Source organism: Anthonomus grandis, chromosome 3, assembly GCF_022605725.1.
Source record: "Anthonomus grandis grandis chromosome 3, icAntGran1.3, whole genome shotgun sequence".
Lineage (NCBI taxonomy): Eukaryota > Metazoa > Arthropoda > Insecta > Coleoptera > Curculionidae > Anthonomus > Anthonomus grandis.
In genome coordinates, this window is record NC_065548.1 from 12,235,702 (window position 1) to 12,259,902 (window position 24,201).

Here is a 24,201-nt window from a genome sequence, read left to right on the forward strand (position 1 = left end):
TGCCAATGACTACTTTGTTTTTTATGTTCTGTGTTGTTTGATCTCTTCTAGCGGATCAGCTTGAATTATTTTATATTTTATGTGTTTTATTTTATTTCTTTTCTTATATTTTAAAGTTTATGTATCATATGTAAGAAATAAAGTTAACATAATTAATTCGTATATCAATAATTAACTTCGTATATATATGAAAGTTATATATAGCAGCCTATAATATTAACTGTGAATTTCATCTCTCTAACTCATGTATATATAAATAAAAGATTAAGAGACTCATAGACGTTTTTTACTTTTAAATCAATATTCAGAAACATCTTTATATATATAAGGTAATTTTAGAAAATTAAAATATACTAAAGGCCTTGATCTATTGCTCTCCTGCCCTGCTTTTTCTTTACAATTTTTATACTTTTAGGATACTTGCAGCTATATGTAATTAAATAATAAATAAAAATAAATATTTTAATAAAGGCTCTTGAAATAGTATGGCCAATTGGCCATTTTTTTCAGTCTCTATTTAAATTGGAAGCTGGTCACATTACATAGTTATATAATATGTTTTTATAATTATTACGCTCTTTAAATGATATCTTACAGTTAAAATTCGGACCAAATTATATACTTATTTTAATTTTTATCTGTTCCCGCCAGAAAATTTAATGAGTAAACGAATCTGCGGAAAATCATATTTCCCTATTACGCATTATTGGGAAGTGCCTTTAATTATGTTCGAGCTACACACTCAAAAGTTGTCCCCATCTAAAAATCTCAATTCAATAGTCTGTCACTTGTCTTCTGTCATTCCCATAATTTTAATTTTGGTATCAATTTTGAAATCTTAAAAGAACTATTTTAATTTATAATAATTATTTACAAAGTAATACTAGTTAGTATTAATTAGTGCCTAGTTAAACGGTATTTTATTTTAAATAACCTTTGTCTATAAACGTTTGTTTTTAATTATAAATCCGCGTCAATCCGGAAGTTCGAAAAAAATCTGATGGCCAGAAACTGCACAAAAGGAACGAAATACTCTATTCAATGGGAGACTCACCCAAGGAACCTAATCAAAAGTTTCTGTTCACTAATGGAGCATCAAAGTTTAGTTGACGTAGCCATTTGTTGCGGTAACAACACCATTCAGGCCCATAAGTTTGTTTTGGCCGCTAATAGCCCATATTTTAGAGTAAGTACTTAGTCTAAGTATATTGTCCTAATTGGTAACATTACATTAGATTTATTACATATTTATCTATGACATTCCTATTGTAGTTAAATCCCAACATTTGTAGGTAAAAAATAAGGTACTTACTCACAAATAGAATAAACTAATCAAAAAACATTTGCTATTTAATAGAATACCGTCTTTGGAAATCCAACAAATTAATTCAAATTCCCAGTTCCCAAACTTGCCAACAGTGCAACCTCCATTACCCATCCCCACAACCCCTATTATGCTTTTTATCTTTAAATTTCAAGTCTAAAGGCTTTTAATTTGACATTCATAAAAGTTCAAGGAATTCTTCTGACAGATCTTGATCTCATTTAAATAATCATTGATTACTAATGCTAATTATATAATTGTACTTTATCATTATATTATACTAATAGATTTATTTTTGACTTTTTTCCACTAGGCTTTATTTATTTACCAATGTAATCCATCCAAGTTTAATAACAACATCACACTTCATATAACTCAGTATACAAACTCCATATCATATCTCTTAAAATCACAGTAAGCAAAGTAAATTATTTAACACAGTCACAAATTACTAACAAGACTATGATTAAAGAAGGAACAATTAACATAATTTGTTTTAGTTTTTGAGTAAAAGTCCTACTAAATTTAGTGTCAAAGAGATTTATTTGTCCTAGCAGGCTGCTAGCACTGTGAACCAGTCGTGTAGTTGATTCATTCATGGCATAGTTGTGTGGTAAAATGGAATTACATAAGTTTCAGATATTCTGATATTTCGAGAAGGAATTCTAAGGTTAAAAAGTACCAACAACTGAGGACAGTCTATAGCAGCATTTATTACTTTATGTAAAAATACTATGCTTCAATATTTGCTTATACTTAAATGTATTTGAAATAGCCCAAAGAAAATTTCTCAATTCTTTATAGGCATTAAAATTGGCATACCATCCAAAACAAGATTTTAATTACTTATAACAAAGAGACATTATTACAAATTAAGCAACTAGATATTGTCCAAAAAGGTTTTAAAAAAAATGTGCTGTGAAAAACCATATTAAGAAATATTTTTTAGTTGAATATTTCAATTACTATAATTTTAAGGCGTATACAGGGTGTTTGGCGGAGGGTTAGCCAAACTTGGTGGGCATATAGATAGGCTCAGATAGAAGATATTTTCTTAATAAACTTTTGTTCTAAATATCTTGGGTTTTTTTATATCATCAATTTTGTGTTATTTTCAGGATTTTCAAAAAATTATGCCTTTTGACATCTTTACATTTTTTCAGCATATTTTTCACGTTTTTTTTTACATTTGTATTTAGTCTGTAATGTATCCTGAATCTAAAAAAATCAATATCAAGTATAAATAATACCGAAATAATTCGTTTTGAGCTCAAAAAGTGAATACAAGTAGCAAAAAAAGTTATGAAAGGTAACTTTAACTTGACGCAAAAAAAAACTAAAATCTATCAAGATGTTCAGGTAGTTTTAAAAATATCTCCAGTTAATACTCTTTTTAATGATATACGATGTGTAACACAAAGCCGACTAACTTGCCACAATTCATGACTTTAAAGGAAAATAAAGTAAAAAAAAATATTTTTTAAATTTTATGTATTTATTTCAAAATTACAAATTTTGTTGAAACTGCGCTCCCCTGGCTCTTATACATGCCCTACATCGCCGTCGCATTTCTACTGTCTTAAGGCGAAGTCGCATCTCTTCTCTGACGGTTAGAAAAGCGGCATTTATTCTTTGAATTAAGTGGTCTAGATTGTCAATTTCCACCTCGTACACGAGTTCTTTCGCACGTCCCCATACGTAAAAATCAAGAGGGGTTAAATCAGGGGACCGTGGAGGCCATGCGATGGGACCTGCTCTTCCGATCAACGAATTGGGAAAAGTATTGTCCAGAAATTCTCTAACGGCGACCCGATAGTGTGCAGGACACCCGTCATTCTGGAAGACGATTGGCCCTCATTATTTAATATTTTTATATGATTGGTCTTCATTAAATATGGGTATATCAGCCAATAATTGTGGAAGCTCATTTTGTAAAAAATGTAAGTAATTGTCCCCGTTGAGGTTTTTCGGAAAGTAGTGTGGACCGATGAGGTGTCTCCCAATCACACCTGCCCAAACATTAACACTTAATCTTGTTTGGAAAGACTTGGCTCTGGTCAAATGCGGATTTACGTTTTTGTTTTCCCAATAATGTAAATTATGTTGGTTTAATATCCCCGCACGTGTAAATGTTGATTCATCTGTCCATAAGATGCTTTTTAAAAAGTGTCCATTTTCAACGTCTGCGTGAAGCAAAAAGCGGCAAAATTGTACCCGTCGCTCATAGTCGGCTTGTAGAAGACCTAGAATAGAGTATCACGATGCCAGTAAAAATTGCGGAATTAAGTTGTTGATGTACCTAGTATGAAATTACCTTGCACTGGGGTGTAATGGAAAGGATGCCTTCCTTCTGTCTTGACAACTGACCATGCTTTCCATGTAGAAATTTTCAGATCTGTAGCTAATTTCCTTGTACTAGTGGTGGGATCCTCATCGAATGCGCGAATTACGTTTTCATTTACAGCAACATCATACTGCCTCCGATTGATCCTCGGTTCTTGAAAATTTAGATTGCCTGTTTCCCTTAATCGACCAAAAGTGTTGTGGTGGGGCACACGCCTATTGGGGTATTGCTCCTCATAAATTCTTTGTGCTTCTCGCGTATTACCATTAACTCTTCCATAAGCAAAGACAATATCGGCGTATTCTTCGGTAGTGTATGCAGCCATTGTGGCGATAATGATACGAAAATAAGGAAAGTCACAACAACAATATAAAAACTCAATTAACAGCAACAATAACAACAGTATTAACAATAACAACACACAAACGATACAATACTAAATTAACGACTTGGGTACGTAAGAAAGCTAAAAAGTTACACCACGACAAATGACAAATGTCAAATGATAACAACAATATGTAGCACATATTGTTATCACAACAACAATCCCATAGCATGTTCCACAATCTCCTCATTTGACCATTCAAAGAATCGATGCCGCTTTTCAAACTATCAGAAAAAAGATGCGGCTTCGTCTTACGACAGTGGAAATGCGACGGCGACGTAGGGCATGCATTAGGGGAGCGCAGTTTTAATAAAAATTTGTAATTTTGAAATAAATACATAAAATTAAAAAAATATTTTTTTTTACTTTATTGTCCTTTAAAGTCATGAATTGTGGCAAGTTAGTCGGCTTTGTGTTACACATCGTATATCATTAAAAAGAGTATTAACTGGAGATGTTTTTAAAACTACCTGAACATCTTGATAGATTTTAGTTTTTTTTTGCGTCAAGTTAAAGTTACCTTTCATAACTTTTCTTGCTACTTGTATTAACTTTTTGAGCTCAAAACGAATTATTTCGGTATTATTTGTACTTGATATTGATTTTGATTTTTTTAGATTCAGGATACATTACAGACTAAATACAAATGTAAAAAAAACGTGAAAAATATGCTGAAAAAATATAAAGATGTCAAAAGGCATAATTTTTTGAAAATCCTGAAAATAACACAAAATCAATGATAAAAAAAAACCCGAGACTTTTAGAACACAAGTTTATTAAGAAAATATCTTCTATCTGAGCCTATCTATATGCCCACCAAGTTTGGCTAACCCTCCGCCAAACACCCTTTATATAGAAACTATTTGTTTAATAAGTACACCCCTGACTGACAATGAATGTGACAATACTAGATACATAAATTTGACATTAATCTTTAATGGTGAATATGATAAAGTGATTATATAGTAGTTAGTTATTCTGTATTTATGTACAATTTGTCTTAGTCCACATTATGGTACCTAGTGTGATCTTAGCATACCTAAAACTGAAATATGATATAATAAATATTAACTGCAAGTTCACATAGCAATTATTTTAAAATATCTGTTAAAATCAGAAACATTAAGGACATTATCTGTAGTAGAAATTTGAATATTCATTAAATGTAATTTTTAACTTTCTTAGGACATTTCCTGGTATAACATCTGCATGGTATACATTTATACATAGCCACAATGCCTTAACTCAGAATCACATTTTTATCCCCAAATCCATCTTCAGGGACTCTTCTTGAATCACTCCAAAATAATTAGTATCATTGGTACCAGAATTTAAACAATAATTAAACAGTTTTCTGTTACTTAAAGTAAATTTAAATACATTTTTAAGTTATGCCAAAGTTGTTTTATTGTTCTTGCTTCCACTGCTGTTTTTGGTGAACTATTGGAACTCCTATAAAGGTGATCCTTGTTCTTGACTATTTATTTTCAAAAATCACTTGCTCTTACATTGTAGGAATGATAGTTTTTAACCTTAAAGAAATTTAGCTTATTCAAAAGCCTTGATCTTTTTTAAGTACCATAGTTTTGTTCATTTATACCCATCTTTAGTTTGAGCAAAGTAGTTTCATTTAAAAACAGTTATTATTGCTTTATTTTGTATTCTTTGCAGTTTATTTAGTCAAATGTTTGTACCATTAGCACAGCACAGTATAAATGATGACCCAATATATGAGGCAATATAATACTATTATAAAGTAAAAATCTTAAAAAGATTTATTATTTAAACTATCCTTACATGTTTTTATTGCACCAATTATAAGAACTACATATTTTTTTAATAACTGACTTTACATTGGATTTATATTGTTTAAGCTCAATCCTAAATATTTATGCGATTAAAGTTCTTTAAGTCATACATTATTGAGGAACAAATTTATATCACTGGACTGCTAATTCAACACAATATGTATGTTAATTGCAATATGTTTTTGAAAGATTTAAATTTGACAGCTCTTAGATGATAAATTGCCTCTAACTCTTGTCTGGAAAAGCTCTGGTTTCTATATAGAGCTTAAACAAAAAAAAGACAAAGGGGATTGGGTTCTTTTAATAATATACTTTTGTTTCTTCAGTATACAGAAAATATATACAAAATACAGCATTCAAATTTAACAAAAGGTGAAAATTTTAATAAAATTATAGATAATTGCAAACTAGCATGCAAAACTAGAGCTAAAGTTTCACCAGAATATGAAGAAATGAACTCATCTAGGGAGTAGTATAAAGTTTTTTAGTCTTTTGTTTGGACAACTGATAACTTGATAATGGCTTAAATAATTATGATCGACAGACATTATAATGTTCACTCCCCATAGCTATTGTATTCAAACACATAATAATTTTTGCTTACATAGATACTTATGTGATATCTATCCCAATCAGTGTAAGAATTTTATTACTAACTTTAGCAGTACCTATCATATGTACGCACAGTTAACATAATATATATTTTATTATATTTAGGAAGAATTTGAAAAAAATCCCCAGGTCGAGCAAGTGATTATAAGCGGTTGTGAGTTCGTCGTCCTCAAGAGCATAATCGAAATAATGTACTACGGCCAAACAATCGTCAGCGAAGACAACGTAAAATTCTTGGTGGCAGTCATTAAACAGTTCCAGCTTAAAACACTGGAACACCTTTTCGCCGAGCACGGTTCCATTTGTAAGGGTTCAAACCTAAAACACTCCCGAAATTAAAAGCAGAATACGTCGTTTTTAGCCGACGATATTTACCTACCTAAACCACAGTTCCTTACGAAAAAGCCAAAATATCCAGCTTTTACTTATCAGTTGGCGCACACTCAAAATGCTTGTCTCATAACAGTGCCTCCGACAACTACTGCACAGCAGCAGCAGCAGCCAACGAATAATCCGGTACAGTTTAATGTTTCTATGCCTGTACCGCCCAAGATTGCCAATAATGTTTTGAAACCTTTGGATTTTAATATTCCGGTGAAAGTGGAACCGGCTCCGAAGAATTTTATTAAGCCTTTCGTTAGGGGCAAAAGGTCCTTGAAGTTACAGGTAAGTCAAAACATTACACGCAAATAGAACTAGAAGGCATTCTAGCCAAAAGGAGGCTATACTCTAACTGTTAATGCATTAGGTGTGTACATCCTTTGAAATTTATGTCATTTTGTTGAAAGATGCCAAAACGAATTTCTGGTTATTGCCTTATTTAAAGCAACGCAACCAGAAAACTGTATATTTCTTAGGAAGTTTTGTGACTCAAAGTTGTAATATCCAAAAGGAAGTATTGGCTTGGGGTCGAAATAAAACAAAATCATTTTTTATTCAGAAGGTTATTTGTTTTATTTGGGCCTCCCCAGTCGAACAACTTCTTGTAATAAAAGAGGGATATAGGAAAGTGTAATATTGAGATGGTATTGTAAATTCTTAACTCACGACCACATTTTTTCCTTAAAGGGTTCTTCAGAAACGCCTGTCTTCATTTGTGCACTGCATTAGGTTTTCTGAATATTATTAGTATTAAATAGCATTTATTGTGAAAAAGGTTTTATTTTTTTACAATAAAAATCTTAAATCTAAACAACTTACTTTAAGTATATTAGATACACTTGTATAACTACAATAATTTACTCCCACATGAGGAATCTCGCGAGTGGGGAATGTACACTCCTATGCAATTATTCAGCTGTAAGCACACAAGAAAATGCAAAACATAAATACTTATCAAAAAAATAAGAGACTAATACAATTTGCATAATGAAGAATTAAATTACTTTGAATTTAGCTTAGTTTGTTTTAATTTTCGATAAAGAATACTAAAAAAGAAAGGAAAGGGAAATTTCTTTAATTATTTTTGCCATCAATTAAACAATGTAGTTCATTCCTTGATATCTAATTTCTTATGAAATGCTCCAACTTACGTATAAAAGAATATATTGTAGGCATATAGCCGTACGAAGCTAGATATTCTTTCATGAGCAGACAAATACGTAAATGACTAATCACCTATAGTTTTTTTAACTCTAGGCTTAACCGATCAACCTAGTGGTTGGTCTTATTTGAAGTGCAATATGCATATTCTGTGATTTGAATTGGTATTTTATTAAGAACATTTTTATTTACAACTTTTTTAATGTAAAGTTGCTCAATATGAGAAATTTCAGATTCGACAAATAGTAATCATGATAGGTAAAGCCTGTTCTTTTTTAAAAATTACTTTAAGAATCCACTTTTGGGAAACATTGACAGTTTCCAGAGAAGTGTTTGTAACCTCTCCCCAAGCCATAATTAAGGTATGACTGTAGAAGGGCATAGTAGACAGTTTTTAATTGTTTAATGTTAACAAGTCCATGGAATATAGGTATAAAAGATCTTAGTTTTTTCGACACTTATTCAGTATGATGATCCCATTTAAGGTCGCTTGTCAACTACTACTACAAGCAATTTAATTTCATGACAATTTTTTTATTACTATAGTTATTGATTTTACATTTATATAAGTATAGTTGAATTAAAAATTATTGCTTTAACAACTAATCGGCATAAAAAATGTTTTTGTAAAATTAATACTTAAAAAATTATGATTGAATCACTTAACATATTTAATAGAATTTATTTCCACTTTATTCGCATCTCCTATAACATTAAAAAGATCATTTATGTATATTATAATTAGTAGAGGTCCAAGAACTGGAACTGAAGGGCATTCATTGTTCTGTGTGTGGCATGAAAAATGATATATACCCAACTCGGCCTAACATGATTGTTTTTTGCTTCAAATTCTTCGATAATTTCTTTATTCTTGTAAACCATAAAAGTACAATATTTTTTATACAGTGTATTTCATTAAGTGTGGTGAGGTACCATACATACCTTATAGCTAAAATTGTCATCTATATACATATATGTATATGCCCATCCCACTTTATCATGGAGATATATTATACTGAAAGACTAAAGCTCATAAAGGGAGGCTGTGTTTAAAGGAATGACAAAAACATAAAGGGAGGAATATTCAATACTCCACTTACAGGTACTATTTTGGTTGTTCTGGTTTGTGTTTTTGAAAGTGATTTTCTTTTTCCTGAACGTTGACTGGTTACGTGAAGAAACCAACAAGCAGAAACACGCCTCTACGAATGTCCTAACTTTCTTTTTAAATACACTTGTTTTATTGATGTTCTTAATAATATAATTCCTCCAGTAATTTTCAAAGAAACAATGTTCTATTACTGAAGTTGAAATTTTCTATTACTTCTAAACACATGTCACAAATTATTCGTCTAATTTCTTCCTTCAATTGTTGAATGGTTTGGAGACTTCATAAGTTTTGTTTTTTATGTAGCCCCACAAAAAATTATCCAGTGGCATCAAATCGTATGATCTGGCTGCCGTCCAAACCGTGTACGCAATAAGTTCAATGTGTCTCGTGCTGTATGACATGTCGCACGGTCTTGTTTCAACCACATATTCTCTAAATTCATGTCTATTATCTCATTTGATAGAAAAACCAATCATCGTTTGGTATCGCTCCCGTTTAATGTTACAGCTTGTTTGTCCTCATTTTCAAAAAAATATGGTCCAAACATAACACCAACCTAAAAACCGCACTAAACTGTGACACGTTGAGCATGCATTGGGTTTTCGTTGGTTTGCCTAGGATCATTGCCTCAGATGCAACCATTTTGGTTATTTACATAACCGTTTAAGTGGAAATGAGATTCGTTACTAAAAATAATTTTATTGCAAAAATTGTTTTCCTATCTAGGATTCAATTGCAAAAAGTACGGCGTTGTCCATGATCAGCTGGCTTTAGCTCCTGTGTAAATTGAATCTTGTAAGGATGTACACCTAAATCGTTTTTCCAACAGATATTTGTGAATTTACAGTTACACTTTCACGAACAGCTTGAATATTCTAAACTGAACGAGCTGGACGTTCCCGTACTTTTGTTTTGATATCTTAATATCCGCTAGTTTTTAATTTATGCACTATTTTGCGAATAGTATAGTGCTCGATTGTTAAAATTGTACTGAATTCCCCAACGAAATAAAAACCGAATAACAAACAAAATTTGAGATAATAGTGGCAAATAAAAACATTGGAAACCTCTTATTGGAATACCCTTTATAAGCATTTTAAAATTAACCCTCATTATACATACCCATTTTGTACTCAATATTCTTTTTAATAGTAAAAGTTACATTTACTCTATTTCTAGGCAGAGCAAGCATGTGTTAAGGAAGCCCATGCATCTAGAATGGCTTTAGCCAGCCTCCAAAAAGAAATTGCAGTAGCACCACAGGTAAAATATGACTTTTAAAAAAACTCTTTTAAAATCATAGATTACTATAATTAGGTTAGCAGTTTTGTAATTGAAGATGCCCCTACAGAGACGACTGTAGAAAACTTTATTCCGCACGGCAACACTTTTGGACAAATTTTAAATTATGGTGGCGTCTTGAATTTGCATGATAATATGGAGAATGCCATGTTTCTACCGATGCCACCGTGTCAAACCCCTAATAACCCAGGTAATTAATTTTTGAGAGTTAATGAGCGTTTTTAGGGATTTTAAAAAAATTTTAGGATCCTACCCTCTTCCCGCTTTACTACAAAATGGACAGGATAAGCGGGCGTTAAGCTCTGAAAAATTAAAACACATTTTAGACGTAAATATGCCCAGTAACGTGGAAATTATGTACAAAGACGCCCAAGGGAACTACATGCCTGTCAATGAAGAAGTTTTAAAATCGTTCTCGACCAAAGACGGGCTACAGTATCAAGTGTTGCATGAAGACGGACGTTTAACTGACATGCAAGAGTTACAAGTGATCGATAAAATAGAGAAGATTATAGATAATGCTGTGAGTAAGAATGTTGATATAATTCATAGTGGAGCAGGTAAGCCGGTGCTCGAAGTGGCAGATTTTTTAAAAAATAGTGAAGGCAGTTTGGCTATAAAGGTAGGAAGAGAATAAGGAGAATTTGATGTCCCTTAAATCATCTGATTTTTTTCAGCTTTTCTTGCTTCTTCTTTTTAGCGTTTAAAATTCTTAACCTCTCACTAAATAATCACCTGCTACTTAAATTTTTACCCTTTCTTGTACTCTTCCTTCTTTTTGCGATTTTTTTAGTAGTTGTAATTTTTGACGTTGAACTAATACTTCTTCTACCTCTAATTAGACGAGATATAGGTTAAAATCTATCACAGTAAAGAAAGATATACATGCATTGCAGAAAACCTCTCGCACTTACCAATACATTCAAACGTCTTTAGTAACATTTTATCTTAAAAAAAAAGAATTGCTGTTTTTGTTTTTCTTTAATTTTTGTGTAAATAAATGAAACTTGTTCTTAATTTTGTATATTATTGTTTTTGTAACTGTATTTCGTTGTGCTATTTATTTTATAAATTGTCGAAACAAGGATAAAAAAACAAAAACTAATACCGTTTTATTTTGTGCGTGTTTTGTTCATCCAGCTACTTTCCATGTGCCAAATTATTTTTTCGTGTTTAATATTTTTCTACTATTAAACACTAGTTTTCTATATAGCCATCATTACATATACTTGGATCAATGGATCTTTGCGTTTACGTCATCACGTGTTCAAGGTTGATGTTTATATGAATCAATCAGTTGTCAAACCAGCACCAGTGGCGGCGGCATTTTTAAACTTAAAAAAAAATAATAGGTTTTCATGCCCAATTTCCGTGGGCGGCAATTTTCGCCAGAGATGAAATCTGCGATCCTTTGAAATTTGTTTTTAGTATATTGTCACTTTTAGGGCAGCTAATTTATTTATAGCTATTTGCTGTCTATTTCAACCTGCTGTTCTTTATTACTGGTAGAATATTTCTTTAAATTACTCACGTCTTTTCTACTTATAAATGCAATAGGTACTTCATACACAGTGTCTTTTAGGACCTCATAAAAGTTATCATAAGATTTGTTTTTACTTCACAATAAAATATTTATAACAATTTTTAATAAAGAAAGATTTTCATCGAAAATAGATAGTATTCATATTATATAACAATAAATTTCCACGAACTTTGTTCCTTTAAAGCTCATGAAAAGCTTTGTATAAAGGTTTGAGACATAATTATAATGTTTTCATGAGCGTTTTAAACAAAACCATTATTATTTACTTTATTGCAGTCCTATTTCTAAAAACAAGTTATTGATAAAAAAAAACAAAAAATTAATCATTTGTACCTCCATTTAAATTTTTCTTTTTTTTTTTTACAAACAAGAGATTTAGTTAATAAGAGATACTTATGATAATATGCTAAAAGAAATGGAGCAACCCGTATATTATACCGTAACCCAAATATTCTTACACCAAAATTTATTTTTCAAAACAAGTTTTTTCTCATTGAACAAAAAAATATCAATAAGTTTAAGATAGAAAATTCAATTATGAATAATCACTGTCACTATCTTCCGAGCTAGTTTCACTGTTTAAACTAATCAGAATTTGGGGTATCTCTTCAATAATGACTTCCCTATCATACCAGTCCTTGATTATTTTTTCAGTGTGGCAAACCTTAGCGTTCCATACTTCTGGTGTACATTTCTCTAATGATTTTTTCCACATATCCAGTACATTTTCATCTTTATGAAAGAACTATTTGTAAAATAGAAAAAGGTTTGGCAAAAAACTATTTCAATAGAGCTTCAACCAAACACAAAACATAACAATGAACAGTAAATAAGAAAACAAAACAAATCAAATTTCTCTAAAACTCTTTGGCAAGGCAAAGCAAAGTCAAGAACATAAACAAACATGGTTGCTTGTGGTTGCAGACGAAGATCTAAGATGTACAAAGAACTTGCCACAAAATGTACTTAACATGAGGTGTTATTACAGAAAATTCTAAATTAAAACTTGTTTTATTTACAAGCCGTGGTTTCCTTTGTTCATTAGAAGAAAGTTATTTTTTTAATATCTAAATATAAAACATATATTATACTTCTATATAAAAAATGTATTATATTTAGTACATTTTTGCGAAAACGGGCCCCTCCCGGAAGGAAATAATCGATTTTAAAACCCGACGGGGAGCCAATGATTTTGAAAGTTTATCATAGATATGCGATCGAATGTTTGTCCTTGTCTAACTCATAACTGTCGCTCCGACCGTAGGTCGAGTATTTTGAAGACTTACGTTCTGTGCTCTTTCTCATTTGATTTGTCTAAATTAGAAAGAGAGCGGATGAGAAACAATTGTGTTGAGTTGAATGATAGTTTAGTGACGTGAACGCAAAGATCCATTGATCCAACTATAACTATCTGTGCTTCCTCGCCAATTTTTTTTTAATCCGAACGCTTGCTCACAAATTTACTTAAAAATGAATGAAAATTAACCCAATATTCAATATAATTTCCACACTTCAGGATGGTACATGTTCGATAATAACAAAATCTGGCAAAGAAACGAACTTTATACCAATGGATCTCGGCCCCACTATGGATCTTTCCAGTTTAGTTTGCGACAAAACAAACTCGGAAATACTGAAATTTTCCCCGGATATGTTCTTTTCGGACATAGTTCCCGTTCCAAAGGACGTGGATGACGATAGAGAACTGTTTAGTGAATCGCCTCAAGACAATTTTTAATTTTTCTAATCTTAGGATGTCACAACGTAAAGTTTACTTAGTTCGCGTTGCACCACCTTACTTTCCTCGATATAGTTTTATTATATTGAAAATTTTTTAGAACCATTTGACTTAGTTTTAATTTCAATTTCATAAAAACCATTGTAAATACTATTTATTGTTGCTATTTTAATAGATAATACACTGATTGTTACTTATAAAATAAAAAGCCATATAGTTTTTTTTAAGGAGTTTTATTTATTTTCCTATATAAACACTATTAATGTAATAACAAATTTAAATATTACCTTTGAAAGAAAAACCTCTTCTTACATAAAAGCTAGACAAACAGTAAAATATAGAAATATAATAATAAAGGACAAATGTACACAGTGACTGGACATGATTTTTTTGCTATATAGAGTACCTACTGTAAGTTTACTGGTATAGTACCAAACATTTAGGTTCCATGCTTGGCATTATTACGCTTGGATAATGCCAAGTATGGAAATATAATGACGTTTCCTAATAGTGTAAGGATTAGAATGTAATTGCATCTCTGGAAATATTCTGTTAGAAAAAAATATTGCCAAGGATGAAATTATTTATTTATATTATATCCTTTTCTTAAGTAAAATAACGTGGAAACTTTGGTGTAATACTCTCTCAAAACTGTAAGTTCTGAATATAATAAAAAAAAATAGACTGGACTTTCATGATTTATATATAATGACTGGTATAAAAATGTCATTTTCTTCCTGGCACAGTTAAGGGACAAATTTGACTAAATTGATTTTATTTTACTTATATTGCCTTTCTTTCAGTAATTTAGGGCAGAATCTTTAATATTTTCCTCGAAACGTTTCAAGGCGTATTAAAGCATTTCTTTCGATAAAATTCCAAAATCTGAAGAAAAAAAGTCATTTGTTAACTTTATTCCTAGAAAACTAACACGCAAACGCAATATGGTGCGTAATTCATCAACTGAAATAGTAGAAACATTTAATTTTATTGTTCTATTTTTCTTCTGGACAGAAATCTACAAACGACCAGCAGAATAGAAAAAGTAATGCAATCTGTATAAAGAATCAAAATTGTTGCAAACATTATCAATATCATTTGACTGGATGGAGATCTAGCCTTTACGATTCCGTTATATTCAAAGTTAAAACACTTTTGTGGTAACATCCAGTTCTGAGATGTCTGTGCACATGGTTACTGAGAAGTAGGTTTTCTCTTTTTATTTCAAGCGGAAAGAAAAAGAAACTGGATCCGGATATTAATGGAAATTTTTCATTCAAGAACTTCTAAATATAAGAGAAATTTTAAATGATTTAAAAAAAAATTGAAAAGTTTTCATTGAAATTTTCTGTGCTTTAATTTTATGTGGCTCGACATGCTTGGAATAATACGAAAATTTAATTTAAATGACTGGAAAACCAGTATTTCTCCAGAGTAAAAAAAAATTACTCCAGAAAAATAAAAAACATGCCTGAAATAACCTGAAAAATTGCTTCAATCGCCTGAAGCAATTCAAAAAATTGGTGAAATGACAGGAATAAATTGAAAATGCGCGAAATAACGTGAAAAGTTACAAATGTCCAAAAAATAACGGAAAAATCACTCCAAAAATAGTGGAATAAAAATTAAAAAATTATTTAGAATGCCTGAATACCAAAAAATTATTAATTCAAATTCCTGTGGGAAACCGAAAAAATGACGTCAAATGCCTGGAATACCATAAATTATTAATTCAAATTCATTGAAAATTTAAAAAATTACGTCAAATGTCTGGAATAAAATAAAAAACCACTGAACGGTCGGAAAACATGAAAAGCGGCTTAAAACAGCCGTTAAATGTCGGAATTTCTAACCTAACACTAATAATTTTTTTTTCAAATTATTTAGCATGCCTGGAATAACATAAATAATTAATTTAAATTCATGCGAATCAAAAAAAAAATGACGTTAAATACGTGAAAGGATTTGAAAAATCACTTCCAACGGTGAAGAAATGGTAGTGACAACTGAGAAAAGAAAAACAGAGAAAACGTGAAATACAGGTGCAGTCACAAATGTTTAGCTAATGGTAGAATTTTCTCTTCAAGTTTAAGAGAACTAAAAGTGCTTCGTTTTTTTTTTGAACATTTGAAAATTATCTGGTGTCTAGTAAGACGACTGTAGAGCAGCTGTCAATAAAGAAAAATTGGATGAAATTTACTGTCATGATTTGAATGGCGATGAATTGTTTACTGTTATCAAAATATGTATATGATTGTTTTTCTCTGAAAAGCCAAACAGGACAATCTTAGTACTAAAAGGATAATACAGTAGAGCCTTGATAACTCGAACCTCCAATAATCCGACACTTAGTATTTGTTCGATTATTGGAAGTTCCAAAATGTTATCAATAACATAGAAAGGTTGGTTAATGTTGAGTGTAACGTTTTAGTTATAAAATAGTAGTTACTGGAAACAGCCACCTAGTAATGATTTATTCCCTAGGAATCGATGGGTTGAGCTTAGATTATTAATATGAAGCCAAACCTTTTAAATTTTTTCTTTATGCCATCATTTTGACCTACATTAGCCCTTCTTCAGGGCTCAAACCACTTATTCTTTATTTTAATTCACCAATTTTAAAAATTTTAACTAATCAATTTTTCTATTAGTTTTTAATTGTGATTGTTAAGTGATAATAGGGACAATCAATTAGATATTTGAATTTTATTGTTATGAATTGTTGTAGAGTCATGAAGAAGGCCTAATATAGGTCGAAACATTGGCTTAAAGAAAATTTTTAAAGACTTGGTGTTTTATTTGGCCCCATTTTCAACTAAATCAAAAAATTAAAATAGGGTTGATTTTAAATCACGCAAAACTTAGAATCGAGATTTTTAGTTATTAAGATTATATAACTAAAAACCTTATTCTAAAAAATTTATAAAATGCATGTTTATACCAATCATCTGTATAATTTTGTACCTAGTGTGAACGATGGATGTATATTGGCCAAGAAATAAATCCGTCAAATAACTTAGGAAAATGTAAAAATATTAAAAAATATTTAAAAAAATATTTCGTCATACAATTGAGGACCGTTTTTTCAAAACTCGCTTTGTCCAAATTATGCAAACTTGAGTTTTATATCGTTTCTACATAATTTCGACCTTCCTCATTGTTTGAAGAAGTCGGTTTTTGCAAAACTGGCTTTGTTTCATAAGTTTTGCAGAATTCGCTTAATCCCAACCATAGGATATACAGTAGTGGCAGAAAGTAGAGCAACTTTAAAAAAAATAAAATTTCTTGACAACTAACAAAGGAATAACAATGACATTTATCCACAATACTTTTGGTCAAGTAGGTAGTCTTAAATCAGATAAGAATTTGCGTACCTGGCAAAAAGTAGAGCAACATTTTTCTTAGAACTTACAAATCGAATAATATTAGTTTAATTCCAGCTGTTTACCGGTTGCATTAAAAGCAAAGTTAGTTTACAATGCCTAGAGGACGGCCTTTATCCGTTGATTTAAAAACACGAATTATAGACTGTCACAAAAATGGTGAAAAACGAATCAATATTGCAAGAAGGTTTAGTTTGAATAAATCTATAGTATCGCGAATAATTTCACGTTATGTGAAGCATGGACATGTTTTACCTAGAAAAAAAACAAGAAGACCAAGAAAAACCGATAAATATCAAGATAAACAAATTTTAAAAATATCTCAGAGTGATCCATTTTTGGGTTCAAGTAAAATAAAGCAGCGTTTATCAGAAGATTTAGGCGTTCAGGTATCTTCAAGGACAATAAGAAGTAGATTATGCGAGGCGAAATTATTTGCAAGACGTCCAGCAAAAAAGCCCTTATTATCTGCAAAAAACAGACGATCCCGTCTTCTTTTTGCTCGATCTCATTTGCACTGGACAATTAATGACTGGAAAAAGATAATATTCAGCGACGAATCAAAGTTTAATTTGTTTCGAAGTGATGGAATAGCATATGTTCGACGTCCTGCAAACCAAAGGTTAAATCCCAGATACACTTGTCCAACAGTAAAACATGGTGGTGGATCAGTTATGGTGTGGGGCTGCTTTTCCGGTTTCGGAATGGAGCCACTTCATAAAATTGATGGGATAATGGATAGATTTATGTACAAAGATATTCTGGAAAATGAAATGGTTCCATATGCAGACGAGAAAATGCCCCTTAGGCACATTTTTCAGCAGGACAATGATCCAAAGCATTCTTCTAAATATGTAAAGGCTTGGTTTAGACAGCAATATATTCAAGTAATGGACTGGCCAAGTCAATCACCAGATTTAAACCCCATCGAGAACCTATGGGAAATTTTGGATAGGAAAATAAAGGGGAAAACTTACAAAAATAAGGACGAATTGTTCAATGCATTACACAAAGCTTGGATTAATATGGACCCAGTAATAATTTCTAGGTTACTGCAATCTATGCGCCACCGTTGTGAGGAAGTTATCAAAAACGATGGATATTTTACAAAATACTAAAATTGTAATTGTATTTCAGTTTTTACTAAAAGAAAAACATCAATTCTTAAAAAGTTGGTCTACTTTTTTCCGCCCCAGAATTAATTTTTGTACATAAAAAATATAAACAAAGAATATTAAGTTAAGTTGTTGATAGATTTATAATGCTTAGATCTTATTGGTATTATATTTCCAATATGATTGTATTTTCTTACTAAATAAAATAGATTTGTTTAAAATAAAGAAGTTGCTCTACTTTTGCCACTACTGTATCAAAACACGCTTTATCCGGTACATATTGGTAAATATATACATAAATAGAGCTTGATTCATTATATATTTACATTTCGTGGTTCGTTTAATAATCGTTTATTTTGATCTTAGTTTAGTATAAATAGCAAGCCGATGCACACGTGTTTCGCAGTTTAAAAATGTCTGAATATTTAACGAATGTCGTAGAAGTGCCTGGAGGACGCAAACCAAAAATTCCGCGGAAAAAATCAACTCGATACACGGAAGCGAACGCGGGAGTATTGGATATTGTGTGCTCACATGCTGAACAGTTAAATAAGAAGCACTACTGTTCAGTAGCAATGCTGACACTCGAAGATTTGGAAGGTACTTTGTTTTTATTCTATATGTAAAGTAGTGCCTTATTTTAGTTTTATTTTTTTTTAGATTTTCGGAAGCTTTTGTATCTAAATAGTACCAAAGAATCGCAGAATGCATTTTTGCTCAAGTATATGAAGGTTAGTGCACCAAAGCGGCACCGTGATACCGTACGATGTCCCAAAAATGTATCCGTTAGGTACGAAATCAGAAAAACGAGTAGTAATGAACCACTGCAGATTTGTGCAAAATCGTTTTAGTCGATTACAGGTACTATCCTTTCTATCCACGCAATAATAACTGTATTTAATAACGTTTTATTTCATTTAGGTGTATCGAGGGACCGGCTTGCACAAATAGCTCGTCTGTTTGTGGAAACTGGCCAAACACCCAAACAACAAAGAGGGGGTAACACAACCAAAGAGGATGATAGGAAGGTGACTGCAGATGTGATTAATCACATAAAAAAATATAAGTTTAGGGATAGTCATTATAGTCGCAAGAAATGCACCCGAGCTTACCTGCCACCTGAGTTAAATTGGTCCAAAATATACGAACGTTTCTGTAAGGAGCAATATACTAAAAAAAAAAACATGCTCCATGAGTAAATTTAAAAAAGTTTTCTATGGGCAATTTAATCTTGGATTTGGCTCTCCTCACAGGACACTTGTTCAATTTGCAAGAAACTATTGATTAAAGTGAAAGTGGAAAAAGATTTGGAAAAGAGAAATGATATTAGAACCAGGTTAAGACCCACAAACTGCGTGCAAAAAGATTCTTTGAGTTAATGAAACAAAAAAATGAAAATGAAATTTACATCACTTTTGATATGCAGCAAAACCAACCCAAACCAAAACTATCCATAGGAGAGGTTTTTTACTTAAGGCAAGTGTGGCTTTATAATCTCTGCATTATGACTAATAACACTCCAATAGATAAAAATAAAGTATCGCTGTACACATGGCTAGAGACAAAAGCTGGAAAAGGAGCTAACGAAGTAGCTTCTGCGTTATTAAATTATCTGCAAATTTTGGAACAAAAAATAATTAAAGAGGAAAGAGAATGGGAGCCTAAGGCACTTCGTCTTTTCTCTGATTCTTGTGCGGCGCAAAATAAGAACTCCATACTGATAGCAGCTTTATATAGATTTCTTGAAAAATCGAAAGTTTTTTTCAAAATACAGCAAATTTATCTAATTCGCGGTCACAGCTACATGCCCCCCAGATAGGGTTTTTGGGAGAATAGAAAGAGAATTTCGTAAGGTCGAAAGCATAGAAACACCTGCTCAATATTATGACGTTCTAAGTAAACATGGACACGTAAAGAAGTGGGGGGAGCATTGGAAAACTTATGATTATAAAACTGAGTCTAAGAAGCTAATAATACCCAAACTTTCATTTAATATGACACAATGTAGAATAATAGAATACCGCAAAGAAGGAGGAAAGGTAAATGTGAACGTTAAATCCACATATACTGGATGTGCTACAGAAGTAGAAATATTTAAAAAAGGGGTGAAGACCTTAAAGTTATTAGACAAAGCATTGGAGATTCTAAAGACAAATCATGTTAAAGAGGTAAAAATAGCAGATATACGTAAAATAATAAAGTACGTTGAAAATGCTGAAGACGATTTTTACAAGGAGCTCTGGGAGGGACTCTTCTAGGGACAACTAATGAAAACCTTACCGAAGCTGACCACTTGCTAGAGGGTGAGAATCAATACGAAATCCAGAATGAATAAGAAATGAAATAAATAATGAAAAAGATAATGATAATATAAAGATAATGAAAAAAATTTTTAATAATAAATATTTTCAGTTTTGAATTAAGGATTAAAATATGATTATTTGTTTGAATAAAATTGGATAAAGTAAGTTTTGGCATGTTTAATTGTTTAAAAAAAAAATTGTATGTTACATAATCAAACAATCAAAAAGACTATATAATCAAAAAATAACGCTTCCTGTAAAATTTGAAATTTGAACAAAGCGAGTTTTGAAAAAACGGTCCTCAATTGTTGAATACCACTAGAAATTTTATGTCAAAACATACCCACCACAGTAATATCGTTCACTCCTGGTATACTATTAGAAGACGTCATATTTTACTTGAAAATGTTTGGTACTACTAACAAAACCTAATAAATCGAGGCCCAAAGTTAACAAACAAACCAAATTTTGTCGGCGCTACCTTGATATCGTTATCTAAAAAAGTACCAAATAGATTTTCCTTAAAATATACAAATTTGTACTATAATTTTGAAACCCGAAAGTTCTCGTACAAAATCTCTATTAAAAAGTGCCAAAGTGAACAAAAAAAAATAAGAGAGGATCTAAAACGCACCACTTTGATACTTTTTTCATTCTCCATACATTCAAATTATAAAGTTATTATACAAAAATGTGTTATACACATAAATACCTAACTTTGGTGTAAAAAAAAACGTAAAAGAGAAACTTTACAGTGAATTCTTATTTACAGGGTGCTTTAACAATTTTTTAAACACGCTGATTTTATTTTTCCAACGAAACTCTGTTCTAAAAAACATTTCGTCAAAAAAAAAGAAGACATAAATTAATTTTTGTTCCCTTGTTTTTTACTCTTTTTTTTTATTAAACTAGCCATAATTCGTTTTGATAATAACAAAGCTCTGCTTATAATAAAAGTTATCTTACATAGATACACAACTACAACCGTATTTAAAATAGATAATTTTTTTGTATGTACATTATTCACTAAAAAAAAAATGGGTGATGAAAAAGTTGATTTAAGAGATATGCCGCAAAACCATTGACCACCCATAATGTAAAAAGGGATTTGGGCAAGGAAATAACATTTTCTTATCGGATATGCTTTTAAGTATTTTAAAATTTAATTAACTTAAAACACTATTTCGCCGATTTTTTAGAAGTCAAAAAATATTAACCTTGCAAAAACTTAAAATGTATAAAGATAACCCCCTAAACGTATTACATAAATTCGTTAGTCGTACAACTAATATAATAAAGTAAAAGCAAAAAATATATTTATTTTTTAAAACAGCAGCATAAAACTTTATCTGAAACCAACCCTAATTGAATAAAATATATATGTATATAAATAAATAAAAAGCGGCTTAGGATGAGATCTTATATGTTTCAAATAAAGTTTCACCCATGCAAATAATCCATAAATAGATTTTCAACAACAAAAAAAGTTCATTACCTTCAAACCGTATTTAGATAACAGGGTTCTCGAACTTGGGTCCTTTCGACACAATAATTTCCGCATACGCTCCGTCCTGTTCCAGTTCTAACACTTGGAACTTTTTGAGCACGAGTAAACTGTAGAATTTTTGCGCGGCCTGTTTCCGTTTGTTTCGATGACATAGTTCGCTCAAAGTTATTTGTTGTTTGTCGTGGAAACGATTTCTCACCATCAGGAAGAGCTGATAAGCTCGCTTGTTGAGGACACGCTCTTCGAATTGTTCGTCTGTTTCGTCTACTTGTTGCTCTTCAGACTGGAGAGAAGGAAAAACAGTTAGTTTTAAATGGAATTTTGGTTCAGAGAAGTTTGCAGCTTTTGTTAAAGTGTTTTTAAGATAAACTATTAGCTATTAAAAAAATATATATAAATAGTTTTACGTCTCATTTATTCAATCACTTTTATAAAAGAAATCTTGAGCGGTGGTAACTTGCCGGAATGTTATAGATGATGCAATCAATTATATTTATTTCAACATTCTATAATGAGGCAATAGTGGCTCGTTAATGACCCCCCATTTTTTAAAACAATATTTACTATAGAACTAGAAATTCTAGAAATAATAAAAAAAATTCACTTATAAAAAATTTTAAGAAATAGTCAATTTTAAGGAATAGTTAAAAAATTGAAAGTCATAGTCAGTAGTTCCAAATCACAGGTCTCAAATATATTGAATACAAAGTTAAAGAATTACCCGTGTTTCGTCTGTACTATACTCTATTTCAGAAGTGTGTAGAGCAATAAAACCTCATTAGGTATGCAAAAGTGGTACCTGGTGATCCACCAATATTTTATGCCACTACCTTAGTTGGGTATTAGTTTCAATGTAAAATTCTTTCTTTTCGTTGATTGCAGGTAGTGCCACCCGTTTTTGGGTCAATTTATGAGTTTTGCCCATTGTTACCCACTGATAAACATTGAAAACGGTTCGCCAAAGGCGTGCAACTGGGACTTGTTTTTTACCTTATAATTAATGTACTTAAATGCTATTTTATTTTAGAAAGTTATTTTTGTTTAAATGGAATAATATTTTTTTTCACAAATTTATTGAACATAATATGTAGAGTAAAACAGTTGAAAATGTCACTTTTGGATCTGGCACTTTTTGAACAGTGTATAACAATTTTAAATTATAATAGATTGTAGTCTTCTTCGTCATCTGACGAACTGTCATCACGTCTTGACATTATAATTAAAGGATCGACTGTCTGATCGATGAGGTTGTCAAGATCCCACATTTTGTCCTCTTGCTTAATTACATGCTGGACTGCTTTTCGCCAATTCTCTGGTGTCGCTTCCGTAATGGCTTGATCAAACAGTAGCTTAACATCTTTCATTTTAAAAGTCGTGTTTTGTCTTGCTACAAATCCTTTTACCTGCGCCCATATCAGTTCTATAGGATTTAGTTCGCAATGATATGGCGGTAAGCGCAGTACAGTTATATTATATTTTTCGGCTATATCTTCCAGGGCGTATTTCATAAAATGAGTTTTGTGTAAGTTTGCTATTGCCAGCAGTTTTTTTTTATCAAATTTGCTTCAAACGCAATACCTTTTGCAGTCAGCCAATCGATAATTTCTTGCTTTCTCCAACTTGAAGTTGGCGTCTTCTCTATTCGCCGTGAATGATAGCTTGCGTTATCCATAACCACCACCGAATTAGCCGGAAGAAATTTTATCATTTCACCAAAATAGTTCTCGAAAACGTCTGAGTTCATGTCTTCATGGTAATCTCCTGTGCGAGTCGACTCAAAGGTTAGCAGACCTTCTTTTAAAAATCCCTCTTCGCTTCCAATATGTGTGATTATAAGTCTTTTTCCTTTTCCCGAAGGTACTTTAATACCCGTAGACAGGCCTTCTATGAAAGCTTGGCGAGCACTGGTTATATTTTTGTCTTGCCACATTTTTTGGACTATATAACCTTTGTTAATCCACGTCTCATCAAGATAAAAAACTTTCTTTTGCTCCCTGCGGTACTGCTTGATACTTCTCAAGTATTGTCGTCTCCAACAAACAATTTCGTCGCTCTCCAGTAAAAGTGCTTTGCGGTTATGCTTTTCCCAGGCAAAATCCATATTTTTTAAAGTTTTCCATAAAAGTTTTCTACTTATCAACGGAATACTGTCATCTCGGCCAAGCTCCATTAAAATTTTGTCTA

At 31.4% G+C, this 24,201-nt stretch overlaps 3 protein-coding genes across 5 annotated transcripts in view; 1 reads left to right on the top strand and 2 right to left on the bottom strand.

The window, feature by feature from the left end:
- The first annotated feature begins 794 nt into the window (after window positions 1-794).
- On the top strand, window positions 795-13,931 carry LOC126733743 (uncharacterized). 2 transcript variants are annotated; one of them, XM_050437132.1, is made up of 7 exons: window positions 795-1,186; window positions 6,579-6,777; window positions 6,835-7,139; window positions 10,306-10,389; window positions 10,444-10,618; window positions 10,674-11,050; window positions 13,488-13,931. In XM_050437132.1, exons 1-7 carry the CDS (start codon window positions 1,001-1,003, stop codon window positions 13,707-13,709), a joined length of 1,548 nt encoding a protein of 515 aa, XP_050293089.1. In that variant the 5' UTR covers window positions 795-1,000; the 3' UTR covers window positions 13,710-13,931. The 2 variants fall into 2 exon arrangements, with proteins under 2 accessions (XP_050293089.1, XP_050293090.1); XM_050437133.1 differs by having other exon boundaries at window positions 10,674-10,951.
- Window positions 2,722-4,151, bottom strand: LOC126733744 (uncharacterized). The gene is made up of 2 exons (XM_050437134.1): window positions 3,639-4,151; window positions 2,722-3,567 (listed from the first exon to the last, which is right to left on the bottom strand). Exons 1-2 carry the CDS (start codon window positions 3,991-3,993, stop codon window positions 3,182-3,184), a joined length of 741 nt encoding a protein of 246 aa, XP_050293091.1. The 5' UTR covers window positions 3,994-4,151; the 3' UTR covers window positions 2,722-3,181.
- Window positions 13,926-24,201, bottom strand: part of LOC126733742 (double-strand-break repair protein rad21 homolog) — a 52,740-nt gene continuing 42,464 nt past the window's right edge. For both annotated transcript variants that reach the window (XM_050437130.1, XM_050437129.1), the window contains exon 17: window positions 13,926-22,300. In XM_050437130.1, the coding sequence (XP_050293087.1) occupies window positions 22,019-22,300 (282 nt within the window). In that variant the 3' untranslated portion in view covers window positions 13,926-22,018. The remainder of the gene's footprint in view (window positions 22,301-24,201) is intronic.

What these genes read in the sequence shown, in the direction of transcription:
- LOC126733744 (XM_050437134.1), bottom strand. Translation starts at nt 3,993, where the DNA reads ATGGCTGCATACACTACCGAAGAATACGCCGATATTGTCTTTGCTTAT. An exon ending in CCATTACACCCCAGTGCAAG is followed by an intron (nt 3,568 to 3,638) that starts GTAATTTCATAC and finishes ACTCTATTCTAG; the next exon opens with GTCTTCTACAAGCCGACTAT.
- LOC126733743 (XM_050437132.1), top strand. Translation starts at nt 1,001, where the DNA reads ATGGCCAGAAACTGCACAAAAGGAACGAAATACTCTATTCAATGGGAG. An exon ending in AAAGGTCCTTGAAGTTACAG is followed by an intron (nt 7,140 to 10,305) that starts GTAAGTCAAAAC and finishes CTCTATTTCTAG; the next exon opens with GCAGAGCAAGCATGTGTTAA. An exon ending in AAATTGCAGTAGCACCACAG is followed by an intron (nt 10,390 to 10,443) that starts GTAAAATATGAC and finishes TACTATAATTAG; the next exon opens with GTTAGCAGTTTTGTAATTGA.